At 42.7% G+C, this 18,227-nt stretch overlaps 1 protein-coding gene across 6 annotated transcripts in view; it reads left to right on the top strand.

Moving 5' to 3' along the window:
* Nucleotides 1-9,802: 9,802 nt before the first annotated feature.
* Nucleotides 9,803-18,227, top strand: part of GK (glycerol kinase) — a 71,342-nt gene continuing 62,917 nt past the window's right edge. For all 6 annotated transcript variants that reach the window (XM_073664737.1, XM_073664739.1, XM_073664734.1 and 3 more), the window contains exon 1: nucleotides 9,803-10,024. In XM_073664737.1, coding sequence (XP_073520838.1) covers nucleotides 9,947-10,024 — 78 coding nt within the window. In that variant the 5' untranslated portion in view covers nucleotides 9,803-9,946. The remainder of the gene's footprint in view (nucleotides 10,025-18,227) is intronic.

The raw sequence follows: 18,227 nt of genomic DNA, 5'->3' as shown, positions 1-18,227 counted from the left end.
ATGTTGTCAGAGCTCAAGTTGCAGTTAAAGTGAAGGTCTGGGGTGCTGGGTTTCTTTTTATACACACCCACTAATTAACCGATCATTTACTGAGCACTGGTGAGGATGTAAACTAGGATTGGGTGCATTATATGACCAGGCGACAAAACTTTTGTCTTGCCAAAATCTGACCATTCTGTGTTCATTAAAAGATCAATATTTCAGTATTGATGTCAATTTATTTTCTTAACCTATACCAAATTTGGGAGGGTTTCAGCTTTCAAAAGAGTAATTTATAAAACCAATGGATGAATTTAACGTCAGGTTATAAGCTTTTATTTACATAACATGGATAAGTGACATAAATTCTGTCAGGGAGTGTATAACTTTTTTCCTTCTATGTTGCTAAACTATATACAGTCATGACAAATGGCCAAATACTTTTGAAGAGCTATACAGACTTAAAGCGTTTGCCTCAATGGCAAAGTTTATTTTTGCTTGCATGTATTTTTCGGTAAAAACATTTTTTGCAATTGGAATTCATTACAAATTTTTCACTATTTGCCTTTTATACCCTCTATGTTGCACTTTCTATTGCTGGATGCCTAGGGAGCTAACTAAGAATCCATCAGTGAGCTTTTACTTTTTATTTTATTTTTATTTTTTTCACCTAATTTATGACCACATGAAAGTTGAACTGAACCTCGTGATTAGAGATGAGCAAACCCGAACTTAAAACTTCAGGGTTCGTACCAGACAGTTAGTGTCCGATGTTAAACACTAAACACGGACTCCCGAACGTTCGTTACAATGTTTGGAATTACGGGGAATAGAGGGGAGAGAGAGAGAGGAAAGAAAGACTCCATTGCTTTCAATGGGGCTTGGGTTCTGGTTCATGTTCGGTTAAAGTTCTGGTACCCGAACTGAACTTTGGACTAAAGTTTGGATTGTCTACCAGAACCTGAACTTCCATGGGTCTGCTCATCCCTACTCGTGATCATAAGTCAGCTGAAACTACATGATGGCTTTCCACTGTTTCCACTGTTCCACAGGCACGTGGAGGCCGCACACAATACTGAGCCTCATTTTGACTTGTTTTAAGGACATTACATCAAAGTTGGATCAGCCTGTAGTGTGTTTTCCCACTCTAATTTTGGTGGTGACTCCAAATCCAGGCGTCCATTGGTTGATAAATTTGATTTCCATTGATGATTTTTGTGTGATTTTTTTGTCAGCACATTCAATTTTGTACAGAACAAAGTATTCAATGAGAATATTTCATTCATTCAGATCTAGGATGTGTTATTTGAGTGTTCCCTTTATTTCACATGACTAAATGACGTCATGGAAGGTCCTTTTACACCACCGCGAGCCGTACAAGAGACCGGACGCACCGGAGAGAAGACCGCGGGCCATCAGAAGGTGAGTATAATGTTTATTTTTAAATTTTTACCATTTTTATTCTTTTTTTTAACTATTACCTTGGTCACGCTATATAAATCCATGCCGGTTGCATGCTTTTATATAGTGTGACCAAGTTGTAAAGCACTTTTCAAAGTGATGATAAAATCGCTTGGAAAAGCGCTTGATAACCCACATGCAGAAATGCATGCAAAAACGCTTGACAAACGCTTCTACCTGGCAGGAAAAACGCATGTAAAATCCGCATGCATTTTTCCTGCCAGGGAGATGCAGAAAAAATCAGCAGCATTTCTGCATCGTGGGCACTTAGCCTAACAGTTCAGTGCCGACAGCTAGCAATAACAGCGGCACAGGAAGAGGTGCAGAGACCCATGCCAGAGGTCCCTGCACTCAGGGTGCTATAATTGCTCAGTCAATCTGAAAGCATCTTAGACCATACTCACAGCATGGTCTAAGATGCTTCTGTCAGTGCAGCTATGACAGGTATAAAACATTGCAATGCTACTGCATCACAATTCTTTATACCAGGGATCAAAGTAAAAAAAGTGAAAGTTCCAGAGGGACTAAGTAAAAAAGTTTATTTTATTTTATTTTTTTTTTAAAAAGCCAACTATGGTTTTTCATCATACTGCTGGAAAAAATAATGGAATAAAATGTGATTTAAAAGACGAATCTAAATAAATGGTATCGCTGAAATCATCATCTTGTTCCGCAAAATACAAGCCGCCATACAGCTCCATCAGCAGAAAAATAAAAAAGTTATAGCTCTCAGAATAAAGCGATGCAAAACTATTTTTTTTCTATAAAATTGTTTTTATTGTGTAAAAGCGTCAAAACATAAAAAATTACATAAATGTGGTATTGCTGTAATTGTACTGACCCTTATCAATTTTACCACATGCAAAACGGCATAAAAAAACACTATCACCCCCACCCCCCAAAAAAATCTTGAATTGCTGGTTTTTGTTCATTCTGCTTCCAAAAAATCGGAATAGAAAGCGGTCAAAAAATGTCATGTACCCAAAAATGGTACCAATAATAACATCAACTCATCCCACAAAAAACAAGCCCTCACATGACTCTTTCGGCAGAAATATGGAAAAATTATAGTTCTCAAAATATGGTGATGCAAGGACTAGTTTTTGCAAAAAAAAGTGTATTTTAGTGTGTGACAGCTACCAAACATAAAAACCCAATATAAATCTGGTATCGCTGTAATCGCACCGACCCGAAGAGTAAAGTCGCCTAATCACTTATACTGCATGAGGAACAGTGTAACAAAATAAATAAAACCAATTCTTCACCTGCTGTTGATTTGTTCATTCTGCCTCCCAAAGATTACAGTAAGGATCGGCCCACATTTATCCTGCGCTCTCCGCTAAGCATTTACAACAGGGTTTCCGTGTAAATCTCAGAAATACGTGATTCAGACAGAACCCCCGGCGGAAGATTCCCTATAATGAGACAGATGGAGACACTTTGGACGCCGTCTGGCCTATGATCCGACGGTGTCCGTCTTTATAGGTGTGCATAAAAGTGCGGTCGACCACAGTTTTTTGCACTTCTGAAAGGAAGGACACCGCTGAACAGAGGTCAGACGGATCACCTGGGGGTTCAAGGTGCTCACCACACATCTAGATACATTGCTTGAGGGGTCTAGTTTCCAAAATATGGTCACTTGTGGAAGGTTTCCACTGTTTAGGCACATCAGGAGCTCTCAAAATGCGACATAGCATCCGCTCTCGATTCTCTCAATTTTTGAGTTCAAAAAGTCAAACGGTGCTCCTTCCCTTCCGAGCCCTGCCACGAGCCCAAACATTAGTTTTACCCCACATATGGCATATTGTCATACTCAGGAGAAAATGAACAACACATTTTGAGGTCCATTTTCAATTTGGAGAGGCTAAAAGATCATTTTTGAGGGAAAAATTTGATTTTTTTTATTTTCATGGCTCTATGTTATAAACTTCTGTGAAGCACCTGGGGGTTGAAGGTGCTCACTACACATCTAGATACATACCTTGAAGGGTCTAGATTCCAAAATGGGGTCATTTGTGAGGGGTTTCCACTATTTAGGCACATCAGGGGCTCTCCAAACATGACATGGTGTCCACTATCGATTCCAGACATCTTTGCGTTCAAATAGTCAAACGATGCTCCTTCCCTTCCGAGCCCTGTCATGCATCCAAACAGTAATTTTCCCCCACATATGGGGTATTGGCATACTCAGAAGAAATTGCACAACAAATTTTGAGGTCCATTTTATCCTGTTACCCTTGTGAAAATAAAAAATTTGGGGCTAAAGGAAAATTTTTGTGAAAAAAAAACTATCTCAGAATCAGTGGGATCAGTTGAAGTGTTACAGAATTATTACCTCATAAAGTGACACTGGTCAGATTTAAAAAATGAGGCTCAGTCCTTAAGGGGTTAATGTCTTGATCTTTGTATACACAGTGCTGAACCAGATTATATAGATATTATTTTCCAACTCTAACATGTTTGTATATACATAAACATACACAAATACATGTAATAGAGTTGGGCAAAAAGATTTTCGGTGCCCTGGTCTCGCTGCTAGAGAGGAGCAAAATGGGCATTAGACCAGTGCAGCGCAAATATTTTTGCTCAACTCAAATATATAATACAAGACAGGACGACACTATACAGTGCCTTGAAAAAGTATTCATACCCCGTATATGATTTTGTGCAGTGTGTATGTACTGTTTGTGTACAGTATGTACATACTATATGAGTGCAGTGTATACATTGCATGCATATATGCAGTGTGCATAAACTGTATATGTATGCAGTGTGAATATACAGTATATTTAAGTTTGCAGTGCATGTACTTTTTATGTAAGTATTCTGTGTGTACATACTGCATGTGTGTGCAGTTTGTGTAGGTACTGTATGTGGATTAGTGTTTATACCGTATTTTTCGGACTATAAGACCACTTTTTTCCTCCAAAATTTTGGAGGAAAGTGGGGGGTGCATCTTATAGTCCAAAATGTGCCCCGTACTCTATACCTATGGCTGTGGGTGATGGTGGGTGTGGAGGGAGCGGCAGCGGGGGATGAGCGGGGCACAGGAGGCAGCAGCCGCCTGCTGCAGCATACACTAAACAAAATGAGTATTCACTGTTCCCCACACCAATGGGCGTGGAGAGCAATGTATATTAATTTTCCTTAATAGTGCGCACACTGTAGCCGCAGCGCGGCTCCTGCTCTGCGGTGTGTGTGCCCGCTATTAAAGACCATGAATATTCACTACAATCCACTCCCATGGGTTGTAATGAATATTCATAGTCTCTAATAATGGGCAAACAGACCGCAGAGCGGCAGCAGGAGCCGCGCTGCGGGTACAGTGTGCGTGCTAAGGAGAGTGAATGGTCACTGCTCTCCACGCACACAGTTCTGGCGCGGGGAGCAGTGACTATTCCGGCACAGCATCTCACACTGTATGAGGGCGAATGGCAGTAATGTCATGCACTGCTCACACAGTGAGAGTGACGGCAGCAGAGCAGGACGCAGCGCTGGAGGAGAGAGGAGGTAAATATAGTTGTTTATTTTTGTGTGTGCAGCTTGATGAGGATCAGGGGGTGCCAAGCATACCAGGATGGGGATCAGGGGGTGCCATGCATACCAGGATGGGGATCAGGGGGTGACATGCATACCAGGATGGGGATCAGGGGTGCCATGCATACCAGGATGGGGATTAGGGGTGCCATGCATACCAGGATGGGGATCAGGGGTGTCATGCATACCAGGAAGAGGGATGAGGGGTGCCATGCATACCAGGAATAGGGATCAGGGGTGCCATGCATACCAAGATGAGGGGGGCCATACATACCAGGATGAGGAGTGCCTTGCATACCAGGATGGGGATCAAGGGGTGCCATGCATACCAGAATGAGAGGGGGCATGTATACTTGGATGAGGGGTGCCATGCATACCAGGATGGGGATCAAGGGATGCCATGCATACCAGGATGGGGGATTGGGGTACCATGCATACCAAGATGGGGGATTGGGGTGCCATGCATACCAGGATGGGGGATTGGGGTGCTATGCATACCAGGATGAGGATGAGGAGTGCCATGCATACCAGGATGGGGATGAGGGGTGCCATGCATATCAGGATGGGGGATGAGAATGTGACACAGGGACTTTAGATGCAATGACACAGAAACACAGAGCAGCCAGTACAGGGTTAATGAACAGGGGGGGGGATTTATTGTAACAGGGTCAATCTCCATGCAGGGAGTAACAGGGGAAATATGGGGACAACAAGGGGAGTAGCAGGTAACAGTCTATAACCGACAATCCACAGTTTGGCTAGATGTAGCAGAGTCGAAACGGTTGTAATCGGCAGTTTTACACTTAGCTGATTCTTATTCCCCACAAGGCCCTTGCCGGCTGATGCCGGTGTTGTTTTCTTCTGGCTAAACAATGCTCCGTCTTCTGGCGGCATGCATGTCAGTATGGAGATGGGGGCCACATATAACAGAAAGGAGGGGGCCATATCACCAGGATGGGGGGATATTAACAGAATTGGGGGACATTACCCCTATAACAGTGTCAGGAGCAGACCCCCTTAACAGTGCATCATGACCACATTTTTTGCTTAAATTTTTTTTCTATTTTCCTCCTCTAAAAACCTAGGTGCGTCTTATGGTCTGAAAAATACGGTACTCTATATGTAATTGTGCAGTGTCTATGTAATGTATATGTAAGTGTGTCCAGGTACTGAATATGTAGGTATGCAGTGTGTCGATACGGTATATGTAGGTATGCAGTGTATATACTGTATATATGTGTACATATTGTATATATGTATGCAGTATATATATTGTACATATATGCAGTGTGTAGGTACTGTATATGTATACATTCACTGCATTCCTAAATACACTGCATACATACAGCACATACATACACACACTGCAGACATACATATACAGTACCTACATACTGCATACATATACACATAGTGCAGGTAGGTACAGTATATACAGTGGGGAAAATAAGTATTTGATGCACTGCCAATTTTGCAAGTTTTCCCACGTACAGAGAATGGAGAGGTCTGTAATTTTTATCATAGATACACTTCACCTGTGAGAGACAGAATCTTAAAAAAATATCCAGAAAATCACATTGTATGATTTTTACATAATTAATTTGCATTTTATTGCATGAAATAAGTATTTGATACAATAGAAAAACAGACTTAGTATTTGGTACAGAAACCTTTGTTTGCAATTACAGAGGTCAGACGTTTCCTGTAGTTATTGACCAAGTTTGCACACACTGCAGCAGGGATTTTGGCCCCCTCCTCCATACAGATCTTCTCCAGATCTTTCAGGTTTCGGGGCTGTCGCTGGGCAACATTGAGTTTCAGCTCCCTCCAAAGATTTTCTATTGGGTTCAGGTCTGGAGACTGGCTAGGCCACTCCAGGACCTTGAAATGCTTCTTACAGTGCCACGCCTTAGTTGCCCAGGCTGTGCGTTTCGGTTCATTGTCATACTTGAGGCTATGTGCCCACGTAGCAGATTTGATGCAGAGCGTTTTTGCCTCTTCTGCCAGAGAGAAGCGTTTTTTCAGCGTTTTCGCATGCGTTTTTTTCAAGCAGTTTTCCAAGCGATTTTGAGCATCACTTGGAAAGTGCTTGACAAGTTGGTCGCACTAAATAAATCCATGCAACCGGCATGGATTTATAATGTGTGAACAACTGATGCTTTAAATGCAGCATCTATAGTAAAAAAAAAAGAGAATTAAAACGTTAAAAATAAAAAAAAAGCTGTATACTCACCTCTCCGGTCTCCTCCAGTCTGCTCCAGGTGGCGTCCACTCTCCTCGGCGTCCCGCAGTGTACTATCAGGACCTGCGGTGACATCATTTAGTCAGCTGATGGTCACGCGACCATCACCTGACCGCCGACGTCAGCGGTCGCGTGACCATCAGTTGACTAAATGACGTCACCGCAGGTCCTGACAGTACACCGCGGGACGCCAAGGAGAGAGGACGTGGCCGGTAGCAGATCGGGGGCCGCCGGAGAGGTGAATATACAGGTTTTGCTTATTTTTAACTTCTTTATTTCTTTTTTTCACCGCGTGGTATCCAGGATGAAGAGGAGTTGTAGTCTCCTCTTCATCCCGGGTACCACACGCACCGTGATTACGCTGCAAATTCGCGGCCATTGAATTTAATTGAAACGCAGCAAATCCACATATACCTGCGGGTTTGCTGCGTTTCAATGTTCCTCAATGGCCTCGAATTTGCAGCGTAATCGCAGTAGAAATGGTCATGCTGCGTTTTGCAACGCAATGCGAATTCGGCGCGCTAATTAGCAGCACATCCGAATTCACATTGCTTTGCATGGCAGACGGTTTTACAAGCGTTTTCGCAGCCGTAAAAATGCCGCAAAAAAGCACTTAACCTGAAGACCAGCCACGACCCATCTTCAATGCTGTAACTGAGGGAAGGAGGTTATTGGCCAAAATCTTGCGATACATGACCCCATCCATCCTCCCTTCAATACAATGCAGTCGTCATGTCCCCTTTGCAGAAAAGCACCCCCAAAGTATGATGTTTCCCCCACCATGCTTCACAGTTGGGACAGTGTTCTTGGTGTTGTACTCCTCTTTCTTCTTCCTCCAAACACAGCGAGTGTATTTGATACTAAAAAGTTCTATTTTGGTTTCATCTGACCACATGACCTTCTCCCATGATTGCTCTGGATCATCCAGATGGACATTGGCGAACTTCAAATGGGCCTGGACATGTGTTGGCGTGAGCAGGGGGACCTTGCGTGCCCTGCAGGATTTTAATCCATGACGGCTTTAGTATGTTACTAACGGTAATGTTTGAGACTGTGGTCCCAGCTCTTTTCAGGTCATTGACCTCCCATGTAGTTCTGGGCTGATTCCTGACCTTTCTCAGAATCATCCTCAGCCCATGAGGAGAGATCTTGCATGGAGCCCCAGACCAAGGAAGGTTAACAGACATCTTGTGTTTCTTCCACTTTCTAATAATTGTGGCAACAGTTGTTGCCTTCTCACCAAGCTGCTTGCCTATTGTCCTGTAGCCCTTCCCAGCCTTGTGAAGGTTTGCAATTTTGTCCCTGGTGTCCTTAGACAGCTCTTTGGTCTTGGCCATGGTGGAGAGGTTGGAGTGTGATTGATTATGTGAACAGGTGTCTTTTATACAGGTAACGAGTTCAAACAGGTGCAATTAATACAGGTAATGAGTGCAGAGTAGGAGGGCTTCATAAAGAAAAACTAACAGGTCTGTGAGAGACAGAATTCTAGCTGGTTGGTAGGTGATCAAATAATTATTTCGTGCCAAAAATGCTATTTAATTATGTAACAATCATACAATGTGATTTCCTTGTTTTTATTTTTAGATTCTGTCTCTCACAGTTGAAGTGTACCTATGATAAGAATTACAGACCTCTCCATTCTTTGCAGGTGGGAAAACTTGTAAAATCGGCAGTGTATCAAATACTTATTTTCCCCACTGTGCGTGTATATACTGTATATGTATGTGTGTAGGCAAACAATGATATATTATTGCAACATGGAGTTTGATGCACATTCATCTCTTGCTCTTTGTGACTGTCCGTTTGTTTCTTTAATAGGATGAATGTGTTTTGCAGGAGTTCCGCTTTTCTGTGTGAACATTGCCTAAAGCAGGGAGAAAAAAAAAAAGTCTTGTGTGAAAACTCACATGGCAAATGTATGCAGTGCCTAAATGACAAAATATTGTGTTACGCCCTGCAACCAATCACAGTGCAGCCCCCCATCACAGTGCAGCCCCCATGTCATCCTCTGCTGCTGAGAACTAGGAGTTGCAGTTATTAGGTGCAGCAGGTAACGCCATCTCCTCTGAGTCTCAGTAACCTGCCCCCTCATGGCCCACAGACTGCTAATGGCGCTATAATACAAGGATGGAGCTGATGGCGCAGAACAAGTCTCCACACATGTGATCCTGTACACACTGTGCGCTTTCCCATACATAACACCGCTCCAGGCTTCTGCATCCTCTGCCGTCCACTGCCCTGTGCTCAGCCAGCAGCTGCCATCCCGAGTCCTGAGCAGAGTGCCTGAAGGGGTGCCATGATGTGTGAGCTGCCAGCCATGGATTGATGCCCATGTACTGTCATCACACACGCACACTTGTGCCACTCACTCTACTGGAACCGGCCAGACCAGTTCACGCGCCCTGTATGACATTTCGTCTCTGCCAACACAGGTGGTGTGCCACCCCCACACAGGAGATGTGGGCACCAGCACAAGGTCGTCTACCCTCCCCAGCGGCGTGACGTAACGTGCGACCAGCCGGGCGTGTACAGAGCAGCAGTGACAAGCGGCAGGAAGGTCAGTGACGTCACGCCGCACACCCCCAGCCTGTGATTGGTGCAGCTCGGTCAGCGCCCCGTGACGTCACGGCCTGTGTGGCATAGCTATGTGTGAGCCGGTCTCGCCGGGCAGCGTGCATTAGAGCTGGGAGAGGCCGAGCAGTCAGCCCGGGTGACAGAGTGCGGAGTATGGCAGCTACCAACAGACTTGTCCTAGGGCCGCTAGTGGGGGCCGTTGATCAGGGCACCGGATCCACCCGCTTTTTGGTAAGAGGTCACCGCGGTACCATCCATTGTGCACATGTGACACTGGCGGCTATAGTGGGTGTGGGATGGGCTGCACCTGCTGACAGCTCTGTAAGCCCTGCTGCCTCAGGGTGGGCAGTCACAGCCCAGGCTCTCCATGATGTGTTGTGTGGCCGGGTGCAGAGCCATGTGCCGCTCTGTACTGGGGTGTGGACGAGGCTGGAGGAGTAAAGGCTGATCTGTCTCTTTAATTAGAGACTAATACTGCAGCAGGCAATGGACATGGCATGGGGCAGCAGGTGGCTGTGTACAGTGTATAGATTATATACCTTACACACACCTAGAAGACTGATACTATAGAAGGACTTTGTTACAAAGGACACACAAGAATTTCCTTACAATGAAAGTTATTACATAGGTTGAAAAAAGACCTGGTCCTTCAAGTTTTACCTTTCTCCACTAATTATACATTTTGTCACTAAATTATCTATAACCCACAATGTTATGTGTATTGAGGAAATCATCCAGCCCGTTATAAAAGCTGATATAGTGTCTGCCATTACTACCTCTTGTGGTAGGGCATTCCACATTCTGACTGCTCTAACTGTAAAGAACCCTTTCCTAGTCAGCTGCCAGAATAACCTTTCTTCCACCCTTAATACTTCTGTACGTACTTCATATAAAAACCTACACATCCATCTTTCATTCATTTTAGATAGTAGCTATTTATTTTACCTTTCCACCATCCAGATGTCATCTACAGAGGTTTCTTATATAATTTTTTTCTTTAAGAAAAACCTTGTTAATAACTGACTGAGATGGGGAATGGCAAGGCCTGATCCTGCCAAGCTGCTATTCTCTCTGCTGTCAGCACTGCCCGGACAGCTTGGAGCAGAGTAATGTGGCACAGACTGGGTGCTATGGATGTGCAGCCTGGAGCCGTTTACCGGTGTGTCTCAGCCGGATTAGCAATACACTGCCGCCAGGGAATGGGACTGGAGACTCGATAAGACCAGAGTCATCTCCCCCCCCCCCCCCGAGGAATCAGATTTTTCCAAATGGCCATTTTTCTAGTTGCTACTATACCAATACAGAAAACCTGTTTCACCAAGGTGAATAACGAAAGTGTCCCAGATGCACAAAACAGAAAAAGGGCTGTGCAGGGCACAATTTGTACGAGCCAAAAATATTTATCGTACATATACTTTATTATCTGACGTAGTATAATCACATTAGAACATCAGAAGGTCAACTTGTTTCCTTACGCAGGTTTTTTTTTTTTAATGTTGTCATACTAGGTTATATGATAAAGTGTGTGTCTATATCAGTGTTTCCCAAACCCCATCCTCACGGCCCCCACAGGTCATGTTTTCAGGATCTCCTTAGTATTACACAGGTGATTGAAGTATCATCAAGGCATCAGGAATCCTCTCACCTATGCAATACTAAGGAGATCCTGAAAACATGACCTGTGGGGGGCCGTGAGGATGGGGTTTGGGAAACACTGGCAATATGTATGAATATCAATATGTATAAAATAATTTTATTTTCTCCTTCTACCAATTGTTCTCCACCTCTTCCCTTTCTTGTGTATTCCTATTAAGTTGCTACCATAGTAATGTTTATTATTCGTCCATTCATAAAGCGAGTTTTTCAGGTTAGTACAAATAAGAAAAGACCTCCATAGTATTGATGGGTTCTTGATGTAGACCATTATTCCCCCTGGCATACCTACAAACATGTGCGTTCAGATTGGCTGAATGTGCTTGTTTATTTCATTGACAAAAGGTCAGTGTTTGGTAGGAGCAGGATGAGGCAGCCACAGCCTTTATACAGAATAACTGAAGGCTTGTGTCCATTTTGACAGGACCTACAGACCATTGTGACATTAAAGGAGTTGTCCACTACTTGGACAACCCCTTCTTGATCTAAATGTTTGGCCCCAATAAAATAAAAAAGCCTATACTCCCCTCCTGTGTCGGCGCCGTTCCAGAGGTGTCGGCACTCACGGTCACGGGGCTCCCATGCAGTTGTTATGACACATGACCCCGGCGCCCAATCAGCACTGGCATCAATGTCTCCTCCTTCTGTCGAATTGAACATGAAGAGGAAATCTGGGCTGCAGCTGATCTCTGATTTCTTCATGTTCAAGTTTGTTCGAAGCCGGGGCCAGTGACGCCAGCGCTGATTGTGCTCTGGGATCATCTGTCACAACAACCGCTTGAGAGCCCCGGGACTGCGAGTGCTAACACCATGGGAATGGCGCTGACACAGGAGGGGAGTATCAGCTTTTTTATTTTATTGGGGCCAAGCGTGGGGTTTCACAAGGATTTGTCCAAATAATGGACTACTTCTTTAACCCCTTTACGACGTGGTGCTGATTAGTATGCATCACGTCGGTACTCTCGGTTCAGCGCGGGCTCCGGCGCTGAGCCCGCACTGAACCGGGCACATGTCAGCTGATTTATACAGCTGACATGTGCCCGCAACAGCCACTGGTGGAATTGCAATCCACCCGCGGCTGTTAACCAGTTAAATGCTGCTGTCAATCTCTGACAGTGTCATTTAACTCGCGCTTTCGGGAAGCGCGTCAATGACTCTGCACATCGGTGACCCACGGATCACCAATGGGTTGGCATGACAACTCGGGGTCTGCAGCAGACCCCTGTTGTTGTCATGTCTAGATTGCTATGAGCGCCGACCACTGGATGGCGCTCATAGCAAGTGAGCATTTCTGCTACATACAGGCGATCTGATGCAGAGGGGATCAGATAATTGCTGCTTCTAGTCTCCCATGGAGACTATTGAAGCAAGCAGAAAGTGTGTATGAAAAAAAAAAAAAAAAAAGTTTTTAAAAAATATAAAAGTTAAAATCACCCTCCTTTCGCCCCATTCAAAATAAAACAATAACAAAAAAAAAAACACATACACATATTTGGTATCGCCGAGATCAGAATTGCCCGATTTATCAATTTAAAAAAAAAATAATCCAATCGGTAAACGGCGTAACGAGAAAAAAATTCTAAACGCCAGAATTACTTTTTTTTTGGTCGCCGCTACATTGCAATAAAATGCAATAGTGGGCGATCAAAACATTGGATCTACCCCAAAATGTTATTATTTAAAACGTAAACTCAGCGCGCAAAAAAATAAGCCCTCACCCAGCCCTAGATCACGAAAAATGGAGACTTTTTTTTCCTGCAAACTTTGGATTTTTTTTTTCACCACTTAAATAAAAAAGAACCTATACATGTTTGGTGTCTACTAACTCGTAATGACCTGGAGAATAATAATGGCAGGTCAGTTTTAGCATTCAGTGAACATGGTAAAAAAAAAAAAAAAAGCAACTGTGGTATTGCACTTTTTTTTGCAATTTCACCGCATTTGGATTTTTTTTTTCCTGTTTTCCAGTACACGATATGGTAAAACTAGTGATGTCATTCAAAAGTCCAACTCGTCCCACAAAAAATAAGCCCCCACATGGCCATATTGATGGAAAAATAAAAAAGTTATGGCTCTGGGAACAAGGGGAGCAAAAAATGAAAACAGAAAATGCTCTGGTCATCATTAAGGGGTTAATCTAGTGTTTGGGCAGCCTTGCACTGGTTTCTTATCCACTGTACACATGTAGTCACAAAGTGACTTGTCAAAAATCGCCACAATCTGCTCAAACTTTTTCTGAAAGCCTGTCTGTGCCAATCCTTAGATCCTAGTCTCTCTGTAGGCTATCCTTTATGTTCATACTAGATCCTTTTTGAGAACCTGTTTCATGTGATCAGTAATAATGGTGGAAGGGTCCACCTGATCTGTATGATTCTTGCTCTTCTATACTGTATTCTTTGGACTTTTGCACTCTGCCACTATGGAATCTATGTGAGCATGAATGCGGCATGCAGATATTTCCACTCCATAATTGGCTTTAGTTACCTTACAGCTAAAGCAGCTATCTACATTTTATTGATGTCTAGATAAAACCTAAGATGAGAAGAGCAGATATAAGTGATGTAGATAATAATGAGAAGAAGTCTGGAGGTCCTCATGTGCATGTAATAAAGCTTGGCCTTAAAGGGGTATTCCCATCTCCAAGATCCTATTCCAATATGTAGTAGGTATAATAATAATATTAGAAATGTAGTATAGTTCTTCTGATTCACTATGTCTCTTTCCTCATGTGCAGGTCATTGCAGGACCTTAGGTATCCATGGTCATGACCACTGATATAGTGACAGCTTGTTGCTAGTGGTCATAACCATGGATACCTAAGGTCCTGCAATGACCTGCACATGAGGAAAGAGACATAGTGAATCAGAAGAACTATACTACATTTCTAATTGGAGGTTATTATTATTATTATTATTATTATTATTATTATTATTATTATTACACCTGCTACATATTAGGATAGTATCTTGGAGATGGGAATACCCCTTTAACACTCGATCATCAGCATTCGAACATTTGTTTTGAATGACAGATGATCGTTTGCGGCACAACTTTATCATAAGGCTCCTATACATATCAGACTAACATCGGCCAAACCCAGTGACATCGACTGGTCCGGCTGGCACTCTAATGTGTATTGCGGCCTTATCATGTTCCTCAATAGGAGAAAACTCTTAAAAAGATATCCCCATCTTCTAGTGTTATGGGGTTATGGCATATCACTAGGATTTTCTTTACACTTATGATTGGTGTCAAACTTCTGGAAAACGACTGCATTTCCCCTGAGAAAGCTGTTTTGCAGGGAAATAGCTGTGGCCCCTTCACAGTCTTTGCTTGTGCTGTGGCCATTTCAGTCTGCGGTTATGCCAAATACTGTACATGCCGTCATTTTTAAGAAACAACCTCCTCTACCCCATAAGCAGAACTGGTAATTTTCCCTGTGTGACCCTCGATAAACTGAATATTGCTCCAATCACTTGTTATTGAGCGGATTTTTGGCACATCTAAGTCAAGTCTAGGTGCAACATGTGCAAGAGAACCACTGTAATAAAAGTGTAATAATGCTGCTGGGTTTGGGGATGATTCTAATCAGTATATAGAGCAATAATGATGTTCTCTTGGTGAGAATTGTTCATGAGGTTTCTATTTGGCTATGTATTCACGGTCATATCAGTTGTAAAGTCATTGCATTCATAACTATTAATAGCCTCCTCACATAATATCATTTAGCTTGTATCCTGCATTGTCCATTACTTTGGTCCTGTGTTTCCATCAAAGGATGCACTTTTCATACATATAGCAATTTTAAAGGGAATCTGTCAGCAGGTTTTTGCTTCCTCATGTGAGAGCAGCCTGATGTAGGCAAAGAGACCCTAAATCCAAGGATGTATCACTTAGTTTACTGTGTTCAGCCATTCTGACAGTCTGTCCTAAGCAGTCTATATGAGCATGATCCGATGTCTTATTCCAGAGAAATCCACATTTTTTAAATATGTAAATGAGCTGTTAAGATCTATGGGCAGGACCTAGATCTCCCTGACAATTTGCCTATGAAGCGTATTTTAAGGGAAAGGGGGCGATACCAGGGTGATACATGTAGAGCCGACTGTCAGTCGTTATTTGGCCACTCCCTCTTTTATGTTAAATACGTCCTGGAGGCAGATTGTCAGGGAGATCTGTGTCCCAACATAGTTCTGAATAGCTCATTTACATATTAAGGAAACCATGGGTTCATTGGGAATAAGACATCTGATTGCAGATATCACGGTATCATTTTATTCAGCTTCCTATGTCCTATGTTCCCATATAGACGGCTTAGGAGGGTGGATCCCCCTCACAGATTCCCTTTAAATTATATACAGTCACACATGGCAGATTTGTTACCAAAATGTCTGCAACATATCTCCTCCTGACAATGAGCATTGCAGTAATTCACGTGTCTGCAGCCAAAACTACCTCATTCAGTTGAATGGAACTTATTTCAGTCACGGATAAGTATGAAACATGTGACTATATGATGTATGCTTCCTATGCTATCTGATGACAAAATAACGCAGAAGCTCAGAGATACTTATCATTTTGTTTGAATTGATTCCAGCAGCATTTAGACAGCTGTTTATATGAACATAATGGTTAAGTAATTGACAAGTTGTTCCAGACTGATTTGACATAAAAAATGGGATTTGTTAAGATTGGGTTGACTCCTTTTCTCTTCCTGGACCATAAGACGCACCCCAAATTTAGAGGAAGAAAATGGTAAAAAAAAAAAAAAAAAAATTTAATGTGAAAATGGGGGTTCGTCTTATAGTTCAAATTTAGCTTACTGGCGCACAGGGTGGTGGTGGTGCGGGGGTCACAGGAGGCAGGAGTGGAGATGCTGTGGGCCCTGGGCTGCGAGGAGGGTTGTCTCAGTGGTGCAAGGCCGGAGCCATTGATGTCCTGCCAAGAGTCCCCACTCTGCACATTGATCTCCCAACGGTGGGCCTCAGGAAAATGGCCGCCGGAGGTGGCGCGATTGAGTTTCGGTTCATGTAGCTCTTTCAAAGAAAAGTCCATCAATACCTTTACATGGCCAGTCCATTTTTCAATTACTGAGAGATCGGCTTTTGAATTGATATGCAAATGAGTCTGAAGATCTACGGTAGATCTGAAGCCTCTGGCACTCCAGCTCTATTCCTCACCCAGCACAGCCTCTATGTTGTGTAATTTCAGGCAAAGGAGCCGTTAGTCATGTAGGAGGAGGTAGTGCTAGGCGGAGAATAGAGCTAGAGTGACAGAGGCTTCAGATCTTCAGTCTCTTTTCAAATCAATTCAAACGTTGATATCTCAGTAATGGCAGAACCTGCTGGACTTGTCTTTGAAAAAGCTACATGCGAATAAAAATAGTTTGGGAGGAGGGAGTGGGGGTGAAATCCTAATGCCAGATTCTCTTTAAGACCAAATCAAATTGGCCTCCGATACGCTTGATGTAAAAACATTTGCTTCCTTAATAATTCAAAGGTGTTCCTTACTGTGTGTGCACCTGAAAGTAACATTTACGCCAACCTCGGGCTGGTGTAGATTTGTTGTGCAATTTACAATTACAGTATTTTATGGTCATTACAATATTTTACAGTACAGTTCCAATTTACAATATTTTCTGATAAATTTGTCCTGCACTATATGTGGCCTTACCCCTTCCGCCAAGTCTCAACCAGACTTTATGTATGTCCCCCACTGAGTCAAATAGTAGAAAACAATATGTCCAGGGTCTCTATGATATTGAATATTGCCCGCCCTCAGATAGGATAACATAGATATCCACGTGAATGGTTTGATATCTTTCTGCAACTTATCATGCTTATTGAAGCGCTTCATGATTTGTCTGAGTAAATGTTTTGTTAAACGCCTGTTATGCACACGGTATTGGCTTCAATACATGGCTCATTTGCTCCATCCACCATGTACTGCACTAAGCAGTGTGAAGGGTGCCGTCCAATCCTGAAGGTCAAGTAGCACTCAGACGATGCTGGAAAAATACAGTGTGCTGCACTGGTGGCTTATACATTGTCAAATTACTGATGTTTGGTGTAGAGAGCAGGATAGATTATACATTGTGTTTCCAGCTCATCAGACCTATGTAACAGTACTGCGCTGCCTTTTGCCCTAAATTTTAAGGAATGAATGACCGATATAAACCTTTCTAGTATTTGCCTATTTGTTGTTTAAACAGCTTTCTTCTTATTATATATATCTTTTTTTCTCTATCGTTAAGTGTATATATTATTGGATTTCTGCACACTTAGATTTCAATTGTATGTAATAGTGTTAGTTTAATATACATGTAATATTACAGTTGCTGCACTTTGAACGTTGGACGACAGCCCTGCAACTAAGGGTTATGTTCCCCTATATTCCTTCTATGGGCATTTTTACATGTGGCTTTACTGTCACTTGACACTAATCTGAAAATATCTTATTTTGCAGATGCATGCCTTGAAATCCCCAGTTTTTGTTGTTTTATGTGTTTGGGGCCATAGGGAACCATGTTCAACGTTTTGTTCTATTTTTTTTTTCTTTTAAATAAGCAGTTCAAATGCAACCAAAAAAATGTGATCGCTCAGCAGGTAGCCTGAATTTCATGAATCCAGCGCGAGTCTATTCCTCTTTAAACCCATAATAATACTTTGGGTATGGAAAGTATTCAGACCCCTTTCCATTTTTCACTCTTTGTTTCATTGTAGCCATTTGGTAAATTCTTTTTAGAATTTACCAAATTGCTGCAATGAAACAAAGAGTGAAA

The sequence above is a fragment of the Phyllobates terribilis genome, unplaced genomic scaffold (assembly GCF_046119375.1).
Source record: "Phyllobates terribilis strain yellow unplaced genomic scaffold, ASM4611937v1 Scaffold_2__4_contigs__length_985480577, whole genome shotgun sequence".
NCBI lineage: Eukaryota > Metazoa > Chordata > Amphibia > Anura > Dendrobatidae > Phyllobates > Phyllobates terribilis.
Note: the sequence above shows the minus strand (reverse complement) of the source record. Positions and strands in the feature narration are given on the sequence as shown.